Source organism: Pezoporus wallicus, unplaced genomic scaffold, assembly GCF_028554395.1.
Source record: "Pezoporus wallicus isolate ANWC-B61680 ecotype Strahan unplaced genomic scaffold, APGP_CSIRO_Pwel_v1 contig_3817, whole genome shotgun sequence".
NCBI classification, from domain to species: Eukaryota; Metazoa; Chordata; class Aves; order Psittaciformes; family Psittacidae; genus Pezoporus; species Pezoporus wallicus.
This window is the reverse complement of record NW_026635157.1, coordinates 10,442,770-10,467,440: the sequence shown is the minus strand read 5'-3', so window position 1 is coordinate 10,467,440 and position 24,671 is coordinate 10,442,770. Positions and strand designations below refer to the sequence as shown.

Below are 24,671 nucleotides of genomic sequence, written 5' to 3'. Positions count from 1 at the left end.
GTCTGGTATTCCTGCATATTTGTATAACTTTTAGATACTTTTTTTTAATCTCTCACGTGATTTCCCCCGACATGCAGCTCCCTTGGAATTGGTGGAAGCTTTAGAGCATGGAGGGTGTCCCATAACAGGATGTAAAGGAGTTGGACACATTAAAAGGGCAAGACATATTGGCCATCATAGGTATGTGCTGTGAAACTGTAATTTTATTCTTTCAACTGAGTGATGTCTGCACATTTATTTTTTTTTATTTGTTCACAAGAAAACAGATACAAGCTGGAACAAAATAGGAAATATTGTAAACCTAAAGATACAGTGATTTCAGTTGCCATGGGGAGCATGCTGAAATAAACATTAGCAATCTGTAACTTCATTTCACCAGTGTGTGCCAAGATCAGATTTGTTGAACATCATTATCACAATTTGTAGTTAGTCTCTATTTTGTTCTGATGAGGATTCCTCGGCTTGCTGTTCAGATTGCAAAATGTTATTAACAGATATGTATAAAGCAATAACTCTTGACTCTTTCAAAATATGAGGCCACTAATTTTAATATAGCTTGGATGTCTTTGTTCTGCTTGGTTGGTCGATGTAAGGATTTGTTTGTTCTCTTGGAAAGATGCTAGAAAGGAAATACAGTTTGACGTGCTCCCAAGTGATAAGCTGAACAATTTACTGTTTGCATATAATGTTTCCAAGGATGCTTTTGTTACAAACCTTTGAAAATATAATACAGAAATGCGGATATCCTAAGTTGTCCTAGAGGAGAGTTGACACAGAGAGAGGTAGCACAGGAGAATGGAGTGAGGGACAGAGAGACAATGTCAGAGAAATGGGAAACATTTGCTGAGTCAGAATTTTATTATTTTTAAAATATTTGCAGTGTGAGGTGAATCCTGAATTTCAGTAAGGGATGTACAGTTTAAGTCTCATGTTAAGTTGAGAATCAGTTATCAGAAATGTCATCCTATTACCTTTTTGCAAATTAGGGCTTCCAGAAGTTTTCTCAGTTTTTTTGCATTACACAGTCATACAGTTCTTCAATGTCTCATCACTTAGTGCTTTCTGCTTTTATATATGGCTAGGGAATTGCTCTTCAGCAGTTTGTCTATTCATGGTTTTTAAGTATATTATTAAACTGCCATGATCCAAGAATTAGCTCTGCAGTCTCTTCATGTTCTTGATGAGAGAATTATGTCCTGTGGACTTGAATTATGCTATGAGGTTTTGATGGTGTATCAGCACTGGTTGAAGTCCTGACTCATCCCTAACAAAGGTACCTGCCAGCAAAACTCAGTGTCATTGCATGTTTAGTGTAAAAAAGGCATCTTTTGCAGAAAGGTTTTTCCTGTCTACAGCAGAGGCATTGTCCTTATGCTGTTAGGAGGCAGAACTCCTGATGCTAGTATGAGCTTTATCTCCAGGAAGGTATGTGTGTAGGTTAGCGCCAGCGACAAAACTTGTTGCATCATGAACTGTGGTGGATTGTCATGACACAGTATGCTGCATTGCTGTCTTTTAGATTATTCTCATGCTTTTCCTTTTGTCTTTTTCTGACTATGTTCTTTTTACTTTGGTTTATTTTTTGCAGTTTTTCCACCTTCCCTTTTGAGGAGGTTTATTGCACTCAATCAGTAGGATAACTCCTTAAACAGTCAAGTTAGTACTTAAGACATTACCATTGAATCAGAATCATCGACTGGTTAGGGTAGAAAGGGACCTTAAAGATCATCTAGTTTTAACCCCTGTCGTGTGCAGGGACACTTTCCGTTAGACCGGGTTGCTCAAGGCCTTGTCCACTTGGCCTTGAACACTTCCATCCTTCAGTTATCATATGGTAACCTACTGCATTCATTTCTTAGTCCACTGAAAATATGACTTGCCTAAAATATTTCCTGGCTGCTTAGCTGAAATCCATTTTGTTTCATATTCCAGTAGACTAAGTCTTATCTAATTTATTAACACACCTGATCTGTAAGGCAGTAAATTCCAATTCCTTACTGTGTACTATCTCAGTTACTTAGAATCAGGTGAGCATATCAATCCTTAGTCCAAGGCTGAAACTTAATAAAAAGAAAAAGAAAAAAAAAAGCCAGTGTGTCAGAAAAGATGATAATTTAAAATGTTAAGTAGTTCTGAAATAATTTTGAGAGCTTGCTACTTAGGAAACAGATGAAAGCCTTGGTGATTATGTAGGGGTTAAAGCATTTACTTTTTCAAAAAAATTTATATTAATAAGGACTTGGTATCTATCTCCAGTTGATCTAGAGTTTTATGCTGCACAGTTGAAACTGAGACTGATATGTGGGTTGGTAGCATTATGCATATTATCCTCATGTTTATCATTGTGAATTTTATGTTCTCTGATGTTTAATGTATGCGATAATTTTCAAGTTCAAGCAGTAATGCAAAGTGGTCAGTTGTAAACAGCCCTTTAGTGCTTTGGGTAAGCTGTCCATGAATGAAGATTTTTACCAGAAATGTGACATGTGTTATGTGTAAGTTGAGATGAACTGAATGTGTCATGGTGGCAGATGTGTTGTAAAAGAACAATGCAAAAATGTGAGAAACCTCAGCTCAGCAGGATGTCACATCTGTTCATTCAGTGACTGTTGAAATCACTCGTCTGATTTTGATGCCAGTCTCAAATTTCATTTTATCTTTTATGTAAAGTCATTTGCCCACAATGAAATCTCTTACAAGCTACTCTTGAGTCAACTTTAGACTGTTGAATGAAACAGCTTTCATCTGAAAAAGAATGCTTTGATTAAGTTGTAAATTGTGAAAGAAAACATTTGTACTGCTTATTTCCAGACTAGTTAAAAATATTTTCATAAAGTCAACTGAAGTGATCACTTGACAAAAATCCAACAGGGAAAAAAAAAATACATCCCCCAGATGTTGTCAGGACCGTTTTTGCTTGAGGTTTCTTGCTAATCACTTACCACTACTAGTGGATGTGGTCATTTCAACATACGCTGCTCTAGATAAAGTCTAATTCATTAGTTAAACCAATGTATGAGTTTCACCTCACTTCAAGGAAGACAGTTTGAGCAAATCTGAGTGAATTGTCCTGCAACTGCCATACAACCTCGTCTCTTGTCAGTGCTTGGCAAAAACCTGCACCTGAATGGTAATGCGGACCTGGGGTTGATAACATTTCCAGCCAGTACAGCTAAACCAGGAGACCTGTCCATGGCTTCACACAGGCTGCAAAATATTCCAAGCAGTCATAAAGACTACAAATCTGTATTAAAAAAACACTTTCATGTTAACATTCTTTTATCAAAGAAATCGCCACCTCACTGTTCTTCTTCAGGTTATGAGAGAACCCTGGCTAGTATTCCCTTTTGATGTTATGTGTACCTGAGGCTGAGTAATTCAGTTGGACTCTTGTGCTTCAGAAACTTTGCATACTACTAGAAAATAGGAGCATTTCCAGATGTCTGTAGAAAGCTAAGGTCCATGCCTATCCATCAGCAGCCCAATTTTATCCTACAAGCCTTGAAATTTAGTGAAAAAAGGTCTGTGTGTAACCCTACCTAGAGATAGATTTTGAGAGTAATGGAAGAGCAGTTGCAAAATGACCACAAACGTGGTATGCTACCTCAGTGCTTAGGTTCTGGAAAGGGATAATTACATAAAACCTCTGTTGCCTGGAAAAACCCAGACAAGGGATCCTGAGAATTCTTCGAATGGTATCATGATTTGATAAAAACAAAAGCTTATTTTAATGCTCAGTTTGTACCCAGCCTATGTGGAACTCTGGAAACAGTGGCTCCCTTTCGTCAGAAAACTGTTATGGACGTGTGTTGCCAGACACTCTAATGCCATTTCAGTAGGATGCAAAGTGTATTGCAGACAGCTAATTGCTGTGCAGTCTTGATCCTTCACCATTTTGAAGTGGCTGATTACTCTCCTGTGCAGGGGGGTCAGGTGGTATTAATGTGGATGTTTTGTTTACTGAAGCCTACTGAAGCAGCTCAGATGATAATTGATATCATTGTATTGGACTGGTTTCAAAGCTGTGGAGCAGTGCTGGGGATGTACAGCCTTGTCGATGTATAACAGAGGTTTCAAATTGAGTACCTGCTGCTGTTTCTGCTGCTTGATATTCTCCCTGTGCCTCTGGCAGACCTTGGTACCGCCAAGTCAAGGACATATGATTATTTTGGAAACTGCCTTCTGAACTTCTGCTGTTTTGCAGATAGTTTGCTAAGGCAAAATATAAGCAGAAATGCAGGTTTAAGTTGACAGACGAGCTAAAAATCCTAATTCAGTGTTAATTAACCTGAGCCTTGAGATAAGTCCTTAAACTTACAGTCCTGTATAAATCAAATACTTACGTTATGTAGGAATAACAAGATTCATCTTATATTCTTTGTAGTAGACAAGTTAAACTGGACTGAAGGCTGAAGGCATTGAGATTCAGGAGGATTTATTGATCGATCCAAAGCCATGTAACTCATACACAGGCTCATTCATGCTGTGCTTTGTTGAAACAAAGCCAACAGTGGAAACCATGAGGGTTCTTTCTTTTAAAAAAAAATAGATCATACAACAACTCAAACGATTAATTAGAAGGAAAACCTCATCAGAATATAGTGTTCCAAAGCAATATTATAACTATTATTGACTGAAATTGTCATTCAGTTTCTGTTTTTCCAGAAAACACTAAAGGAAAAACTGTATAAGCAGGCAAGTTCTACTAATGAAGGACTAAATTTTGAGGCTTTTTTTTTTTTTAATTTAAAACATGTTAGTGGTGTTTGTGAATAGAAGACCTGATGGAGACAAAATTGCATTGTCAGATTTCATTGTGGTGCATGGCTTGTTTAATGCTATGCAACTGAAATTAAATAGCACAGTGGTAGTGTTTAGTGTTTCTTTGAGACAACCCTCTAACTGCTTAAAAACACTAAGCCTCAAAATACCCCTGTAAGCATAGGAAGCCAAAAGATTACATGTTTTGCCTCATAGCAGTGGCAGAACTGAGATTAACCAATATATTCCTGAGTTTCTGATAACTGTATTTCATCACAGTGTTATGAGTTTGACACAGCAAGAATTTGCCACTAGCTTTTGCTCCTTAAAACCTTTTTCTGAATAGAAGCCTGTATCTTTCATCTTGTAGTTCATTTGAAAGGGAAAAACACATCATTTTGATAGATGCAGCAGTAAGAATTGAAAACATAAAACAATTTCCCTTCTTTCCTGCTGTTCCTGTGTTCTTCCCATATATCTGTTAATGGGCTCTTTTTGTTCTTTTAAGACATCTGGCAGAGTCTAGCCTTATGAAAGACAAAACCAGTAGGCTGAAAAATAAATGCAAGTAGAAGCATATAAATAAAATGTCAAATGCTGCTTAAGAGAAATTAGAAGTAAAAGGTAATGCCCAGAGGTGATGGGTTTTGTTTGTTTTTTTTTTATTACTATTTGTATATTCTGTTCCATGTCTGTAAAACAATTTCATTAACAAAAGAGTACTCAATGTAAAGTGCAGTGCTTTGGTGTCCGGCTACCCATTTAGCTATATCTTATTTGGCTATGTAACTCCTGGTATTGATTCGGAGAAAACTCCAGGAACAAACTTGCCAGCAGAGTTTCAAGTTGACAAGCAGGTATTCTTTATTTCGGCGCCGGGAGACACGGGGATAGCTCCTAACGTGTGTCCCCGAATTGCTATACAGGTCATTCTTATATGGTCACTGAGCATATTACATCATTTTCCAAAACGTTTCCGGCATGCATACAAAATGCGGTGGTCTTTAAGGGTCGTTTACTTTTCCCAACAAGCTTAATTAACATTACAGACATAGCAATCATCCTGGCCTCCTACTTATCAGTTAGTTTAACTGCTCTCATCCCGGACATCTGCTAGTCCGGGATACTCCCTAGTAGATGCTTACACCAGTTTAATGTGTTTATTAACACCCCAAGCATAGCAATCATCCTGTCCTTTTACTTATCAGTTAGTTTATCTGTGCCCACCCTGGGCATCTGCTAGTCCCAGATACTCCCCATCCCCAGGTCCTGTCATTCTATTCTGCTTTTCTCACACCTTTTGTACTGAGGTCCTGAAACTATGTCAACTACCTCCAAGCACCCCAGTTATTTTCCATTACAAAGCCATCAAACTTAACATCACTTAGAACTGATTTCATTTTGTACTTTTGTGCCTCCTTGTCTCAGTATGAAGGTTCTTCAGTGCCTATATCTCAGAGGAGGTGCTGGGGACTAACGCCTGTAGTAACCTTAAGGATTTTTTTCCTTTTATGCTAGTAGTGAGAGAAATGTAAATTTCCACCAACATTTTTATGGTGGTTAGACCAAAATTAGACCACCAGTACTGGTTCAACCTTGTGATAGGAGTTGATTCATACTCTGAATCCCAAGCTTCATCAGTAAAGGAAACTGAGAATGTGCAACATATTTTTATAGGCTTTTTTTTTTTTTTTAGATGCTGTGCTTTATAAAACATGATTATAAAAGCTGTTGGTTTTCTATTTGTTTTTTGTAAATTGGAGATGGCAGGGCATATGGCTGGCTAGGTAGACTTTGTTTGTATTAGTTCTGTTTGGAAATTATGCATGTAACAATCAGTAAAACAAATAAAACATGGCTGTTTGTGGAAAGGCAAGTAGTTACATTCTTAAGTAGAAAATAAGCAATATCTTAGGACATGCTTTTGTTGTTTTTTTTCTTTGTTTGATTGTTTTTTTGTTTTACCATTGTAATAATACAGGTAAGTAGGAAAGCATGATGTTACATTATAGCTCCTGTCATACCTCATGAGCCAGGTACTAAACAGAGCATCATGTTTAGTACAGCCTCTCCTGTATCTTAAACAGAGATCTGAAAATTTGAGCATGCTGTTATTCACTGTTGTGGCACATATACCCCTTTCAGAGTTTAGGCTATTATCTTTGAATTGAGAGTAGGTAGCCCGACTGATCAGTTGAACACTCCATTCTTCTAAAGAAAAGATCCTAGTTTAGCCCATGTGTTTTGTTTTTCTGTTCTCCCCTTTCCTACCTTTTGTGCAAATGCAGGTTTTCTGACTTTAGGAGGTACACCACATTTACAAGTCATTACATCAATGCACAGTGTCAAATTTTCTCTTTCCCTAGCTGGAGTGCAGTGAAATAGGGAGTGCTGGATGATAGGAAAGACTGTGAAAATAAGTGTCTTTTGATGGAATATCACAAAATGGCATTTGCAAAGATGGGGCATTCACTGCAGTAAGAGGATGTGCACCATTCCTCATGCTGTGCCCTTGTGCTACAGCTGCTTTGTGGACATACAGAATAGAAATACCCTCCTTCACAGCAAAAGTAACCATGGGAATATGACTTTATTTGGAGACAGGTGGGTATAGTCAAAGGCAACCTGTATTTTATGTATATAATGCTATTAAAGGTATGAAAAACCAGGCTAAACATTCATCACTTTTCCAGATTGTATGCTGTAATACAAGTTAATACAGTTTGACTTATAAGTTGCTGTTGAAAGGAAAGGTGAAAAACTTTCAGGTCGAGGTTTATTAACATTTTAAAGTATGACTACTTACTGCTTTTCTTCCCCCTCATCTTCTTTATATTAATTGATTGCAACTGCTTATAGAAAACTGGTCTCTGATGTTATTTCATTTGAACTGAGTGAACTGACAATAAGGAGGCGTTTCTCTTCTTAAACTTCTAGTGCAGTCAGCTGCCCGTATTCAGAGATGAACTTGAACAAAGAAAGCCTCTTACCTGATCGGTTGAGCGGGGAGATGCCTGCAGCCAGTCCTGTCCCCAGAAACAGAAAAGTGGAAGCAAGTGAAAGATCCACTTCTCCTGTAATCAAGTAATTACCACTGAAGCGATGTCTGTGACTAACACAGTACTTTATTTCAGTGTTCTTTAATGTAATTTGGGTTCTGTAATGGCTAAATGGTTTCAGAAAGGCCTGCTTATTTCCTCAGTGCTTATCAAAAAGGTCACCAAGGTGTCAAAGACTGGCACTGATTTTACTGTGTATGATTTAACAAGTATTCAGTTTCACCCTCAGTATAACTGTCTGGACTACTAAGTGGTTGATTGGAATTTAAAACGGAGTGTTTGCCAATTGGTTTCACTTAAGAAAATTATTTGAATTTCTTTTGCTTGCTGGGGTGGACTTATTGACATGACTGTAAATTAATGTTGCACTTTGAAGAATAGCCACTATAAATTTTGTCATTATTGTGGAAGTGGGAAATCAAATTACTGGGAGTTAGTTTTGCAAGAACCGTGTTAAATTCTGTAGCTGAAGCTTTTAGGAAGAACACTGGGAAAAAAACAAAGGCATGTGATATCAAGATAATGATTTTCAGATTAACATTTTCTATCAGAAATTACGGACACTGACTCCTGTGCTTATTTTGGACTGTGGGGATGCATAGTGAATTTAAGAAGAAAAGGAAAAGAAGAGAGTCTCTCCATTCTTTTAAAGTGCTGCGTTAATGTAAATGTGAATGTTTATACTGAAGATTTCCAGTTCTTATTGTAATGACCACATATTTTCAATAGATGGTAATTTAAATTACATTCTTGGACACAGGTTCAGCTTCATGCTTTAAAAACCAAAATATTCATCTGTCACAGTGCTGCCTGGTTTGATTGTTCTTACAAATGTAGGGTTGTAGAAATCTGAAATGACTTAATTGTGCTCTGACAGGTAGCCCAGGTACCATCCCAGTGAAGCCAGTAACAGTGGGAAGTGCTATGCGTGGCAGGGACTGTGTCAAGTGCTATTTTTTTCATTGCCGCAAGTAAGAGACTACATGTGTTGTGGCTGCACATTTCTATATCATGGAAGGGAGAGAATGTATAGACGAAAATGATACTTTCGAGTTGTGTTACAAATATTTGAAGTGGATAGCTTATTATCAGAAATGACATTAGGCAAATTCTGTTCCTGTTGAATTGCCTACATGTATTACCTTTGATTTCATGGAGAAGAAAGTTCTGTATTGTGATTTCTGTTGGTGGCAGATGAAAAACTTCTGTGTATTTCTTAAAACAAATGAACGAAACTCTTTTATGTCAATTACATGAATGATACTTTACCCATAGAGAAAATAAGGTGAAAAACAACTGCTGGAGTTTTAAACATTTTGTTAATTTGTTTTAAACAGTGATAGAAAATGCCCCAGCCCTGGTCACATAGGTTTGAAATCTTCAGCTCACAATCGATCATCTGGGAAAGCCATGCCAGAAACAACTAAGCAGGAAGAAGCAGAAAGTAAATCTCCTTGCAAGAAGTCCCTACTATGTGATGTGAAAGAAAAGAAGGCACCTGGGTAACTGTTGGTTCCTTTCAAAGTATGGGTTGTTTTGAGTCAGTCAGTTTAAAATGCAACTTACCAGGCAATACAATACAGTGATATTTGTCCATGGGACTCTTGGAAGCCGTGGGGAAGGAGATGTATGTTCTTCAGCTGTCTTTATATTAGAAATAGGGGGGAAGGGAGTGTCACAATGTATTTAAGAAATAAGAAATGCATATCAGAGAGGAGAGAAAAAATACTTCAAGACAGAGAAAGTATTGGAAATTGAGATCCTTTTCTTCCTTACCTTTCTAGAAATGTTATTGTATATGTACAGATATGTACATATATTTAAAAATGAAAAGTAATTCCTTAACTCTCAGGATTTGGAGTATCTTTTTGACAGAAAACGACATGAGATAATTTCCAAGCTTTCACTGAAAAATAATATTTACGGTATAAGAAGACTATCTTTGAAACTAGAAAGATGCAATTCAGTGTTTTCATGGGGATATGTGAGTCATTAGGATTCTCTATGTTTTTAATTAGTTACAGTATCAGTGTATTATTTTATTGGCTTTTTTTATGCAGAAATAGAAGACACTGGATCAAGAAGTGTCATTTCTTACATATTTATGTTGGCCACGTTTTCATGCATTCATAATATATGAACTGTAGTTTTTAGCAGTAGTAGTGTCTTGAGAAACTTGAGTTCATATTGAAAATTCTATTGGAAAAGATCTAGTAGGAACATCAAGCAGTGTTGATATAATTTCCGTAAGTCAAATAAACAGCATTCACTTGTCATATTCAAGTGAATTTAAACAGCGGAAAGACAGTTTCATGTGCAGTTTTGAAAACCTGTATTAAATAGCAGTTGTTGTTCATCACTTTAACCGGTTGTAGTAAATTAACAGTTGTAGTAAATTCACCTTTTTTTAGAAATAAAAGTTGACTTCACAGACTATCTCTTAAAATTAATTGAAAAACAATTCTTTTTCTGTTTCATTTTTTTTGAGGGTAGTATCATTATGAAGACCTAAAATAAGCAGTATCTGTGCTGTCTGTTCACTGTATTGAGTCATTTACTGTATTGAGTCGTTTACATTAAGAGAATAACAACCTTGTGCCAACTTTGAACTCCCCAGAGGCTTTGCAGTCACTATTTGAACTGTTTGAATACACTGATGACTACGCATTTTATCATCTAGCTTTCCACATTCCTTATGTATCCAGTATAGTCAGAAAGGACTTCCAGTTGAATAAACTTCCTTTGAAAAAGACATGAAAAATAGTGTTCACAAAATTAGGTATATGTGAACTGCTAAAGTTCACATATACAAATATTTAACATCTAGTTATTGCAATACTCTGGATCTTTTTAGATGTATATTCAACGTACACATGCATCATAGAAGACATAGATAACTGGATCTTTTTAGATGTATATTCAAAGTACACATGCATCATAGAAGACATAGATAACTTGTGTGCTCTTTAGCTGCTGAGCTTGTAGTGTGGATTTAATTATGTTTGACTTCATTACAGTTGTGTATACCTTCATATTCCAGGTAATCTTTTATTTCTTACAAGTCCTTGTTTGAGGAACAAACTACTTATGAACCCAACCATGAGATTTACTTTTTTGAGTTACATCTAAATGGTACTCAGCTAATCTGTTCCAGTTCACTCCTTGTCTCTCTTGTCTTTTTTTTTTTTTTTAACAAGTCAGAGGTATCTGTACTCACAAGCAGTTATACCAGAAAGTTTTGGTTTACAAAAATACATGTGTAAAAACTGCAGTCTGTCCCTCTGGCATGTTCCTGAGATTAAAATTCAAGATAAAAATCACATGCCTGCAGCATATTCAATTTTAATTTGAAAGTATCTTTATGCTAGCTTCAGAGTAGCAAAAGAATTTCACTGTTATAATATTTCCACTGTGGAAATGCTTACAATAAAGGAAGGTGAACACTTAGGCTTGATAATCAAATGGTGCTACCTCTTAAAAGAAAATACCATTTATCTTCCAACCCCTTCCCTAGAACCTTCAGCTCATGACACTGTCCTGTATTTAGTGAGATAAAATTTCTGGTTATATGTTGCTGTGAAAATTGTCCTAAAGAAAATTGGAGGATACATGTTTCCTCACAGGTTTTGGTGATATCTCTTCTTTATGTTGAATTACAGTAATCATTTTGTTTGGCTTTGGAATTAATTGCACTACTTTGTATCATCTTACTTTAAAAGTTTTCTGTGTCTGTGGAGTTTAGGGAAATAATTTCAGAGTAAATAAATGAGGTGTTACTTCTGAGGAAGTGATGGTGGAGAAGTCCTTTGCAGCACAAGAAGGCATGCCACTGTATGCATTCCACTGGCGTTGCTTGTCACACCTTTATTATTTGTATCCTACCATACTACAAAGGCTGTATTTTTCCATTTGTTGTGTTCAGTTTGCACCATTAATAGTGTGTTAAATAGATTTTTGTTGATGTTGGTGAACTTGCTGATTTATTCCCAAATATTTACTTATATTTAATAGTATAAATAGTATTTAATAATATAGATGTAAGCAATTGAATTAAAAAGGCCTGTTTCTTCTGTGGATTTGTGTTTTGAGGGTTGCTAATCTTGATGTCTAGCAAAGTGTTAGCTCTAGTTTGGCTTTTTATCTGTGTTTGGGACATGTGTGAAGGGGTTTTTGTTGAGCGCTTCTCTGGTAGATGGTAAAGCATGGGGCTCATGTAGTGGGCTTTCTTGCAGTCTACACTTTAACGTCATTCTTGTCTGGTGCCTGGTTTTAGAGAATGTTCATTATGCAGTTACTATCTCTGAGAGCTTTGGATATGTGATGGTTTAGTAAGAATTGTCCAAAGTGTTATCAGGTTCTTCAGAACAGAAGGAAATACACACATAATGTCAGCAAGTTCATGTAAGCTTAATTTTTGTAAGAAACAAGGCTGGAAATAACTTCTGAAGGCAGAGTTTGAAGAGGAACTTCCCAGGAACTGACTTTAAGATGCAAATACACCCACACCCCCTTTGAGAAATTCTCTTATTTCCAGCTCTCTTGCCTTATTTTTCTCAGTAGGGGAAAGGCATTCCCTCGTTGAAATGCTTAGGTTGGCAAAGCTGAGGGAACAGCAACAGGCACCAGGGGTAAGAGCAATTGTTTTAGCTGGGTAAGAAGTAATGCCAAACCAGTAACGAATACAGATAATGTCAGCAGTATCATTAGCAGTTACACAACAGTGTCAGTATAGTACAGGAGTTGGGGTAGGGTGGAGACGAAGGTTGGGCAGAGAAAAAGAGTAAATGTTGTTTCAGGCATCTCCTGAAAATGGCCCAGATAGCCAGTAAGGCTTTGTAGGAGATGGATCTATATGTGTGTTCTTCACTCTTCTCATCTTCTGCTATGGACACATCCCCTGCCTTCATTTGTATATTTTCCAGTTTCAGTTATGAAGTTCTGTGTTGCTATGATTTACATAATCTTAATCTATACTGTTCTCAAGCCTTCACTGCAAACTTCATGTCAGTAGTCATGCCATTTACCAGAAATTAGATCCTCTCTGTTTTTTTTTTTTTACTTTATGATGATAAAACATTCTTTGTGTGGGAATCCTGTTTTGTAAATGGCATTATTAGCAAGAGATGTCATCGTGCTTAGTGATTTTTATGATGTATTAATAAAAAATGAACATTATATTTTCCTCAGTGGAGTACTACAAATGAAGGACTCCATAAAGAACAAAGAATGTGAAGAGGAGGAGACAGAAAATAAGCTGCTCATTTCAAATGAAATTAAAGGTAAATTGGCAGTATTTCTTTTGTTTCATATTAAAATTTTCAGAACTAAAGAAGTGTGATATTTCTTGAAAGTCTCTATAAAACTGCATTGAAACTTATTTTCCACATTCACTATTTGTGTCCAAAATTTCTTGACAGCCACAGTTTTAATGCTATGTTTCTTTATCTTGTAATCATTAAAGGCTTTGCCAAAAACTTTATCACATTTGTAAAGATAAGTGCAAAATAAGTACTGATATAGAAAGTTTAATTTCAAGAATAGCTTTCCACTGACTTAAAAATAGGTAATTAAACTAGTATGAGTTGTAAAGGTGTAATGTTCACTTACTGCTTCAGATGTGTACTGAAAGTTAAAGCATTTATACATTACAGGCATAATGCAAAATTAAGGTGACTTACTCAACCCAGCATCAGCCTGTTGTGCAGTCTGATACTTTCTAGCAGCCGATATGCAGAATGGGCCCTTTCTTTTTAATGTGTTACAGAGGGATAGCTAAGATTTTTATTTCACTGGAGAAAGTCCAGTGAAGGGCCCTCAGGATGATTAGGTTGTTGAAGGACTTGACATATGAAGAAAGGCTGAAGGAGTTTGGGAAGGGAAGGCTTGGATGAATCTAGTCACAGTCCTCCAGTAACTAAAAAGTAGTTATAGAGAAGATGGGAGGTACCCTCTCCTCTAGGAGTCACAGTGGTGGGACAAAAGGAAATGTACACAAGTTTCATCAGGGAAAATTCTGTCTGAATCTAAGGAAGAAACTTCTCAACATGAGAACAATTGGAATAGGCTGCTGTGAAAAGAGAGAGCCACTCTTGCTGGAGCTATTTAGGACTTTACTCAGCAGGGCCCTGGGTAACTTAGCCTAATGCCCAGCTCTTAATAGAAGGTTGCATTGTATGGTCTCCAAAGGTCCCTTCCAACATGGACTTTTCTTTGGTTCAGTGATTCTGCCTGGTTGTGTGGACTGCTGTGTTCAAAGTCTTGGCTGTTCAGTGATCCAGTTGGACAGATTGAGGTAGCTGTTCATATTCATTTCTATCCTCATTGTTTAGACAGAATACAGCACAAATCCAGAACGTCTCAGTCATACATGTCTAAACAATTATCACAGTCTTAAGTTACTTTGCATGTGTGAAACTTTGTATGTCAGACTAGTTATTGGACTGAGTCAATGCGTTTTTTCAGTGCAGTTTTTCCTGCAGTAATTTTATTAACTCATGCAAGTTCAGCGAGAAGCTAAATTTGTTAATTTCATAATTAATTCCTTAAATGATTAGATTGTTTTCATCAGCAATTTGTTGTGCAACATAAAATTTGTAAGGCTTTTGTGAAAAATCTGCAGATTTGAGTAACACTGATTCTTAAAGGGCTGCATTTCTTACCTTTTAAGTGAGCTCAGTCTTGTAAAGCTTAGGAAATTCTTTAAGGCTAGTAGAGCTTTGCATAAAGATGAAATTAGGGTAGCATTTTATTTTTAATTATTTAACTCTGATACTTTTTTATCTTAAATCATCATTTGTCTGTGAGTACTTTTCAGATAGATCTAAGAGGCACTTTGAAGAGTATGTGAAGTATGAAAGACTGTCTATTACAAGAGCTGTGCAAAAGGTGTAAAAAAATCCGAGTTTTTACAGTATTCTGAAACATGTAGTTCAGAATTCTGGAGAAAATGAAGCATTGAAAGAGGAATCTCTCAAAAGTAGATGAAGGAAAGAGAGTTTGGGGTTTTTGAAGTATTTTGTTTCAGCAGAATGGAAATATACTGGTTTGATCTTGACTTTATGTTATATAACACAATAAAGAAAAATTAAAATCAGATACTTTGGAGCATTTCATATTGTCTGCAATTTTTTCTTTATTCTAAGAAAACTGGCCTGGTTTTGTGAAGCATTTTGAGTTTGACAAAATTGACTATTTGGCTAAAGTTTCACCAACAAGGTCTGGATACATTTCTGTGTAGAGTCTTGCATAATTATATTTATAAAACTAGAATACTTTTGTACATTATTGTTTAACAAAGTTATCCTTTTAACCTCTTCTCATACATTTAATTTTGTGCCATTATTTGTTTAAATGTGCCACAATACTTAATCTTTAGGATGAAAGGGGATTATTGAGCTCTTGCTACCATAGTCGTGGAAGGGTCAAGCTAAAATAATTGCAGTTGTGCAGACATTCTTGAACTGTGACTGCTGGTACCTGTGCTTTTTGCCCTTTTTTTTTTTTCTGCATGTCGCATTATTCTTCAAACTACTTTTGCCGTACTTACTTGACCAATTCTCTGTTGATACTTTGTAAAATGTGTACTGCTCTCTACCCTTTTTGAAGAAAAATTATTTGGAGCTGAAGAACTCCACTGAAATCATAGCTTCATACTAGCTTTTTTTACAGACACAAATCCTGTGCTTAACCTGATACATGGAAGGAGCTAAAACACACAGAAGGGAATGAACATTATTAGTGGTAAGAGTATGATGCTAGGAAAAAAAATGAGTCTTCTAAAAAAGTTTAATCAGTTGGCTGACAATACTGACTAAATGGCTTAAGGGTCAACTTCTGAATAATCAACCTTCATACGTAATGAGGATAAATCCTGGAAGTAACAAAAATTTAAGCGGGAGGAGCAGAATAACGCAAATGAATGTAATCATATCCTATATTGGCCACATGATACATATTCTAGATCAGTCCCACTGTGCTGGGAAAACTCTGTAATAGGAATTTGTGCCCTACTTGTTGGACAGAAATGTAAGAAAACTTGATCAGTAAGGATAGGGAGAACTGTGAATTATAGAAACTTCCCAAAAATGGAAATAGAATGGAGCTGTAATAGACATGAACGATCCAAACAAAAATAGTGCAGGGATTTGTGAGTGATTGCATGAAGCCATGTTAGTAAAGAATATTAGGCATAGGTTCTTTGTTGGCTGTTTCATTCAGAAATAAATTTCAGTTTTTCCACAATTTTACTTGCAATTGGGAAACATTCAGGCATCTTGCTTTTGTATCTGCCATGGATCTAAATGACTGTAGATGTCTTACGCAGTTTGACATCATTGGAGACATGCCTTTTCACTCTTTCCTCCTACACACATCTGCAACTGCTGCTGCTCTCCAGACAGCAACAGCAGCATGTGTTTGAAGCCACCCTCCCACCAGTACATTACCTTTGAGGCGAGTGAGATGGGAGCTTATTCCTTCCATGGATAAGTGAGATAAAAAGGGAAATGACCTTGTAAAAAAAAATCCAGCCCAGAGCAGCATGGAGGAGTTAAATGTTATTTTCCAAATAAACAGTTAAAGTGGAAGCAGGGAATTTACGGACATTTGTGTTGTTTTTCTTTTCTCTCAGGAGCAGTGAAAAGCATGTTATTGTGGATGAGGCATAGATGTTGTGTGGGCTAGAACTGATTTACTTGGAATTTTGTAACAGTGCAGTGCTGCTTTTGATGAATTTATAGAAGCTTAACCCTGGAATAACTTAGTTCTTGTACTGCTGTACAGCTATTAAATGTAGGTGTGATTTAATGTATCAAAATATTTAAAATTATTTGACCTATAGTGTGGTATACCAACAGTTGTGTTGGCATAGAATTGTGTTGTGTTGGAAGAGACTTTTTCCATGTAAGAGTAGTTACGTTTATATAGAGCCAATGTAATCACAGTCATTCTAGTGGAAGAACAGTCATGGTGCTACTCTAATTCTGCTGTAAGCAAAACTGCACAGCCTGTATAAGGAGGCCCACATGTACCAACAGAAATGAACATGCTTTTACTGTAACTGATCACATCACTGAGTGATATAATGCTTGTTGCTGCTTTCTCTTATTGAAGATGTTGAAGAGCCCAGCACACAGAGGCTTCTTTCTCAACCAGTTATTGTGTCTTCCAAGTTGCAAATCCCCGGGCTACCTTTGCGCTGGGAACAGCAGAGCAAACTCCTTCCAAGTGTAGCTGGAATCCCAGCCAGTAAAGTTTCTAAGTGGAGTACAGATGAGGTAGGTTTCGCCTGTATCTTCTGTCTCACTACTACTGCCCTGGGGAAGTCTTGGTTGATTGAGAGGTTTAGATTAGCAATAATGAATTAGTACTTCAGAGGATTAGAGTCAGCCAGACCTAATACAACAGATCCCCAGTGGCTGCCATTCAGCCCTGGAATCAGTAATTATTAATCTCTGTATAGCCAGAGATAAATATGTGTGTGTGTGTGTATATATATATATATATATATTCATTCACTGGGGTTGAAAAGGAAAAGAAAGAAAAAAGAGAAAAAGCTAAACGACGTATGGCCCAGCAGATCAGGTGCCCAAGGTCTACACTAAAAACATCTAGTACCCACACAGGTATTCTGGAGATATAGTTTAAGTGTCAGCATGGACCAAGGAGCTATTCCTGGTGCATAGTTTTGATGTGGCACACTGTTTTGGAGGGTGAGAATATAGGGCAGAGGGGAACTGCATGGATATGGTCAGGCCATGACTCTCATTAAAATCTTAAAATCATGGTTTCAAGATTTTAGAGTTCTGTTGCTGTTCAAGTATGTAATAATGCTTGGACAGACAGGGTCCAGTCCCTGATTTAGTTTCAGAATTACCTGTAACTAAGGCAGTTCTCTCCATTGGGACAGTCAGACCTTCTCTAATCAGAGAAAAAATAAGTGTGAAGTTTGAAAAAGGATTTACTAATCTCTGTGCAGTGGAAAATAAAGAGGAAGGCAACAAACGTTTTGTCAGAAGTGGTTCACTGAGAGAAGATCCATTGTTCTGGATCTGCATGGATAGAACAATATGAGTAATTTTGAGGGAGCAGCCATATCCTACTCTTAGATGTCTTGTGGAAAAAAGTGGCATGTGCTCTTCTAGTTTGTGGATTTTGTGAATCCTGTCCTTAAACAACCAGCTGCATGACTCCATGTACTTACAGAAGAAGGTGGAGCACCTAACATGAGGCTGTGAAACAGCAGCTGAAAACTTTTAATGATTGTCAGCCTTGGAGACTATTTTGAGAAAACATCGGTTTCACTGTATCTTTTATTGTATACTTTGATGGCAGGTCTCTGAATTTATACGGAGTTTACCGGGATGTGAAGAACATGGGAAGGTGTTCAAAGATGAGGTGGGTGAATTTTATTTCAAAAAGACACAGAGTACAGATCTTGGTGAAAAGATTAATTTTATGTCATCATTAAAAACAGATATAAAGTAGTAGGATGAATTGCATGTTTAAAGTCAAACGCAAATAGATGAAAGATTAGGTTGGATTGCATGAAGTGGGAAGGAAGTAAGGTAAACTTTCTCAAAACAGAAAGAGACCTATCTGATACTTACCTAGTTTTATGTTACTTTAGTTCTGCAGGATGTTAATAAGTTAATAATAAAGAAGAAATTCTTTACTGTGAGGGTGGTGAGGCACAGGAATGGGTTGCCCAAGGAAGTTGTGAATGCTCCATCCCTGTCGGTGTTCAAGGCCAGGTTGGAAGAAGCCGTGGGTGGTATGGTTTAGTGTGAGTTGTCCCTGCCCGTGGCAGGGGGGTTGGAACTAGATGATCTTAAGGTCCTTTCCAGCCCTAACTGTTCTATGATTCTATGTTGTGAATAGTTCAGGTGTTTATTCCAGCCAGACCACCTGAATGGGCAGAGTCTGATACTGTAGTATCCCAAGTCAGCCAGCCTTTCAACTGAAGAATAATTGGTACTCAGCACCTCCTGAGGAAAATGCATACAGATGGCCCTGCTAATCTCCTTCAAGAAATTTTCAGGCTGTGCTGTAAATCAGAATGACTCTTACAGTCGCATATCAAAGGATTGACAGGTGATCTCTGGGCATTTTGTTTGCACTTGCTTTGATGTTAGGCATTCTACAGCTGCAGCAGGTATGCAGGCCTAGATTGTCCCCTGTGTCATTTAGGGTGTTTCACCAATTAATTTAAGATCAATAAAAGCTGGCATATAGCTAATCAAGTCACATGGTGGGAAGTGCCAGAGAGACGGATAAATCCTAAACATTTTTATTCTCAGAGGTGTAAGAAAATACTTCCCGTCTTCAGGATTCAGCCTCTTGTGCTTTGTCTGTGAGTAGTAGATTAAACCTCTACCAGTGAGACTAACTGGTGTGGACTAGCTGGCATCAGTAGTTCTTTCAATAGGTAGAAGGTGCTGGTTCAAACTTCGCTGTGGAAATCAAGCCTTATCCTCCTTGTATTAATTGCTGCAAAAAGCTGGGCACTCCCACATTCACACACTTCTGGTTCAGAGCCCACCCAGTCTGGCTTTGTGCACAAAATGAGTAGTAACTAACTGTGGTAACTGCATGATGCTGTTCTCACTTCAGTGCTCCTTGACTTACAGTGCTGGGATGTACCTAGCAGGCTTCCCTTTGCATCATGCCTGATTCTGAAAGCTTGTCTTTCAGTCCTACAGAAACTTAGTTACACACTGGTTTTATCTCAAATTAGTAGGAGCAGTGCTCCTGATTAGTATCTAAGACTAAGCAGTGCTCCTGATATAACCACTGTTGATATCCTGCTTAGGTTACACTGAAAACTTACTATAGATACCTGAAGTGACCTGAAGTTGACACAAGATGTGCTGGCCCCATTGAAGCCCTTGGATGTGAGGGCCTTGTGGCTCTTCATGTTCAGATTTATCACTCCTGCTGACTGAGAAATTTGCTTACAGAGTATTCACTTGCAACATTTATTGAAATAGTAACGCTACAAAGCTGTAAATAAAAATACTCAGTGTTTTGACAAGCTGTGTTTGTGTCAAAGAAGCAGTTATACGTAGCCTGGCCCTTGTTTACATCTGGGACCAAATTTGTTTTATTTTGCTATTTAATTAACAGAAAGGGGTGGCCTGAAGGGGGTTCCAGTTCTGTAGCTGGGAGTGAAATCCAGAAGCTCTCTTACAAAGGCTTGCATAAAAGGAGCAGCTAAGATGTTAAAAAGCCTTAGGATGCTGCCGTACAGTTGAATTTATAATTTCATTTATCCATTTTGTCAGTAGCTCTTACTTTATACTGTCAGTATGAAAATAAGAACAGGTTAGCTAAAATTTAGCCAAACAATTATTTTCAGGCAGAAAGATGATCATCATCCTGTTCTTTTAGCCTAGCTGATCTCTCTAAAAGGTTGAAATCAAAGCTATCCTGAAAGCATTTCAAAGTGTTTGTATTTAGCCATTCCTTTACGCTGTCTGAAATTAAAGAATTTTCATGTTTCCTGAAACATCTATACTGCTGCACTGTTAGACCTATTGATAGCATTGTGTGTTTTTTCTTTTCCAGCAAATTGATGGAGAAGCGTTTCTGCTAATGACCCAATCAGACATAGTCAAAATAATGAGCATTAAACTGGGACCAGCCCTAAAAATCTTTAATTCCATTCTGATGTTCAAAGCTGCAGAGAAAAACTCACACAATGAACTTTGAAGAGAATGGAAATGTGTACGGAGTCAGCTTTCTCCACTGGAGTTCATGTTTTATTCAAAGCACAAAGACTTGCTAGAACTATCGACTAAGGACTCTCAGAAAGGAAGAAACATATGTTCAGCACTGGTGAACTGTTTATATTCTCCTGGAGCCAGTAAACATTTGAATCCTTCTGGGAACTGTTCAAGCTTTTGAGAAGGTACTGTTTAACAACCGAGTCAGCTAGTCTTATTTACCAAACTGATGGCGCTAGTTCTCCAATGATGGTTAGGATCCCTAAGTTTCTCTGGACATCAAGAAAACCTTCATGAATTATTTATGCTGTATTATATAAGGGAATGTTAATATTTTATAAGAATTCTTGAATTTACTTCATGTACCCATTTGCTTTTCAGAAGCTTTTACTTCATACTATAAAATAAAACCTGAATAGCCAAAAGTTAGGCTACAGGTAGCCAGATGAGACTGTTATGGCTAATACCTATGTGCCATAATTTAAAAATGAAACACAATGTTACATATGTGACACTTTATGCTACAGCATATAACTTTACAGATTATAAAAATGTCCGTTTGCTTGTAACAAAACAAACCTTGTTGAGGTTGAAATTATAATACTTTTTTGATAACTGAATGTTTTTACTTTTGCACGATTACAAAAATGTTATGTGAGTTTTTCCACCAGCATCTTTAATGTATTTTACCAAAATATCAGTATAGAGAAGGCTGCAACTGAAAAATAAACTTTGACTTCATAGAAGACTTTTTGTTAATGCTGCACAATAGAGTCCCAGCCTTTCACATGGAAACTTACTACAGTCCTTTAGCACATCAAGGAAAATACATGTATATTGAGGTAAGGACATTAGCAAAAAAGAAGATAGAATCATTCATGTATGCATGTGCCAGTCTCCAGTGTAGTTAACCACAACAGTGGAGAAAACCAGGGTGCCAAAGGTAGGATGGCTACTCTGGCTTCATATTCAACATAAGTTTGTTTTCCCAATGGTGAAGAACTATTTCACCCACTACTTCCTAGTTGGAAAGTCTGATTATAAACAAATAAGGCATAGGGGGAAACATAAAGCGTGGAGGAAAAGGATACTTAAACGCATATGGTGCATCAGCACATTCTAGGTGTAAAATGCATGCATTTTACTGGGTCATTAGCAGGCTGCAAATGCTGTCAGCAAGTACTTAGGTGAGGCAACCTTCCTTCTTGGAGGATTATTGTAACGATTTGTCAGGGAAAGTTGTTGCACTTGGTATATATAAGATGTAAACCAGATGCACTTTAAATGGGAGAAAGCCTAGCTATGTGTATACTGAAGACTGTTCCAGAATACTACTTTTGCAAGAAAGAGAAGAGTTGGATCAGGATTTTTGGCAGCCCTCTTAGTGCTGTGGTGGGCAGTTGCTCAGCCTTTAGAGCTGAGAACAAACAGCATTTCCGTTGCACAGAGCTGGGAGAATTTTGCATCTTCCCACAGATTTTGCCTGGCTGTTCTTTGGCTGGAGTTCCTTAAGATTTCAAGAACACTCTGTGCCCTTTCCAGATCATGTAAGTGATTGGTACCTGCCATAATAGGAGGTAAAACAGGGTCAGTATGAAGTAAGTTGCATTGCTCTGTTAATTTCCTTCCATAGCATTGCATAATGTTTTTTACATTTTGTTCAATATTTGTACATTCAAATTGCACTCTTATTGTACTACATTACAAATAAAACCTGAACTGGAGCTGTCTGTTATATGTGTGTGTGCCCAGGATTTTCAGATGAACCCAGCTGTACCCAAGTAATTCCTCACTGTAGCTCAATGTGGCCATGAGTTAAAAAAGGAACTTGGCTACTGCTGTCTGTCCTCCCCCTAAACGCTTAACTCCTAAGGCTAACAGGCCGTTTGTGGACCTGGACAAAGTCACTGGCAGCACCTGAAGTTGCCCATGCAGATCAGTCAAATGCCACATTCTTCTGTTTTCTTTTCTTCTGTCTTTCCATATAGTTTTATTTTCCTTCACCCTCAGTGTCTCTCATGTGAGCCAGCTCTGTAGCCTGCAGTGAGAACCAGTGAAGAGATTTGCTGCTTGACAGAGATTATTTGGAGGTGTTAGCAGCTCCTTGAATTTTTATATATTTACTTACAAAGTATTGTGGTTTAAGAAATGGGTTTGAGTTAGTACTGTTCACAAAATTTAGAATAAACCTCACTTAAATGGTACAGAGACCAACCTATTTATACAGCTATCACAACAGTGAGGACATGCATAATCCTTACTTTTGTATCCAATGCGATGAAGTAGCAGAGCGTAACCACCTCTCTTACAAAAACTATACCCAGCAAATTTACTTACTTAGAAACTAAAACCACTCAGGACACCTACTGAATTTTTAAAACAGCTGTTGGTTTGTATGTTGTGTTGGAGGTAGCCCAGCTGTCACACAGGTAAAAGTTGTCCCCTAATTCCATGGAGCCACATGAAAAATACTAAGACTTCAGTAAGAGAGCCTGGCCATCAGATGCAATGAGCTCCCCTTATCCTGGAGGATCTCCCAGCATAGTCTCTGCATTGGAGTCACGGCTGCACAGCTGAGCTTTAACAAGACAGCTGTGGTCTTCCAGGCTGTGTGTTTGAGTGTTTAAAGAATGGTGGTGACCACAAACACTGCATTGCCCGCACAGGTGTTTTTAGAACGGGTAGGAGATTGATCTCTGGTAGAATGCAATGTTTTAATAAAAATCCGTTTTGATTTCTAATTCCATGCAATGAGTTGTGTTTGGGCTGTTGCTACTGTCCATCACTAGGTGTTTGTCCAAAAGCCATGCACTGTCAGGCAGTAGCCCCTGGGATTTCCAGACATGCAGGAGTTAGGAGGAGTGTGTTAGGGAGAAAAGGAGGCTGTGGAAGAATAGAAGAGAGGGCCTCTGCTCTGTGGGGGCAGACATAGTCGCCATGTGGAGAAGGCCAATTTGTTCTGGGGAACAAATTCAGGAAAATGAGGCATTCTCTCCCCAGCACCAAAGCTGTGGTTACAAACACACATGGCAGCATCCCAGATAAGTCATTCTTGCTACTTTGAGAACTCATCTTAGAAACCTTATTTAGCAAATTCAGGAGTAATGTAAAAATAAAAAGGTGTTATGCATGGGGAGAATACTAGAAATTTATCTTCCTGCAAACTAAAAATCAGGCCCACCATTTTAAAATACAAAAATTATTATAGTAGGCTTTTAGTGATGATAGTATAATGAAATGGTGGTAAAAAGGAAATCTTTAATTTGTGCCACTTCAAAACATTAACTGTATTAGCATCTGAAGCAGTGAAGTGCTCACATTCGCTCACAATGTGGTTTTTAACATTCTGAGGGTCAAAATATTATCTGAATTTGTCAAATGCTCCGTATGGAAAAATAATCCATGACACATGCAGTAGTCTAGAAAATTTTATTATCTCTAATGCCTCTAGAGTGCTCTAGAATTTCTATTTAAAGTAATGAAAATGCTTAGGTTTAAATTGTTGTAAAAAGCAGCTAGTACAACTTAAAAAAAAAAAAAAGGCATTATTAAACGTAACTGTTATACACACATTTTCACCGGAAAGAATGGCACTGATTTGTCTTCACAACAGAGGGATTTATTTTGACGAAATCAATTTGTCAAATGCTTCTGAGGGGGGTGTTGTGTACACCATCAGATACTGGGATAGTTGGGTGCCTCCAGTTCTCTCTTTACCTGGGTGAACAGGGATGCTGGGCTCCTCACTTCAAAGACCAGGGACTCCAGGAAGTTCAGTGTCCTGTGGATTCTCTTTGGGCACGGGATATCGAACACATGAAATGCAGCCACCAGTGCTGCCAGGGCCATGGTGCAGTCATCGAGCTGGGCTAGCTCTTCTCTTTCTACATACAGCACAAACTCACATGAATTCACGTGGAAAGGATTTTTTACTTCCAATACTGGTGTCACTGCCTTTACCTAAATTAAAAAAAAAGGAGATTTCAAATGATGCCACAGCATCACTTTGGTGAACAGGTCAGAGAATTAACTAACACGAAACTTTTAAATTTAGCTAGTATTTCTATGGATATTTGCCATCTACCCGAAAGACAGACTAATGTCAACCTTTTCCAGGAACTAAGCTGAG

At 37.6% G+C, this 24,671-nt stretch overlaps 2 protein-coding genes across 11 annotated transcripts in view; one reads left to right on the top strand and one right to left on the bottom strand.

Annotated features, from left to right (window-relative positions):
* L3MBTL3 (L3MBTL histone methyl-lysine binding protein 3) overlaps positions 1 to 22,273 on the top strand; it is an 80,534-nt gene extending 58,261 nt beyond the window's left edge. For 7 of the 8 annotated variants that reach the window (XM_057408791.1, XM_057408783.1, XM_057408818.1 and 4 more), the window contains exons 16-22: positions 78 to 180; positions 7,699 to 7,845; positions 9,158 to 9,322; positions 13,008 to 13,099; positions 16,932 to 17,095; positions 18,153 to 18,215; positions 20,385 to 22,273. In XM_057408791.1, the coding sequence (XP_057264774.1) occupies positions 78 to 180; positions 7,699 to 7,845; positions 9,158 to 9,322; positions 13,008 to 13,099; positions 16,932 to 17,095; positions 18,153 to 18,215; positions 20,385 to 20,528 (878 nt within the window). In that variant the 3' untranslated portion in view covers positions 20,529 to 22,273. The remainder of the gene's footprint in view (positions 1 to 77; positions 181 to 7,698; positions 7,846 to 9,157; positions 9,323 to 13,007; positions 13,100 to 16,931; positions 17,096 to 18,152; positions 18,216 to 20,384) is intronic. The other variant, XM_057408766.1, reaches the window with a different exon arrangement.
* Positions 22,274 to 24,121: 1,848 nt separating this feature from the next.
* Positions 24,122 to 24,671, bottom strand: part of SAMD3 (sterile alpha motif domain containing 3) — a 36,361-nt gene continuing 35,811 nt past the window's right edge. For 2 of the 3 annotated variants that reach the window (XM_057408727.1, XM_057408737.1), the window contains one exon: positions 24,122 to 24,502. In XM_057408727.1, coding sequence (XP_057264710.1) covers positions 24,218 to 24,502 — 285 coding nt within the window. In that variant the 3' untranslated portion in view covers positions 24,122 to 24,217. The remainder of the gene's footprint in view (positions 24,503 to 24,671) is intronic. The other variant, XM_057408742.1, reaches the window with a different exon arrangement.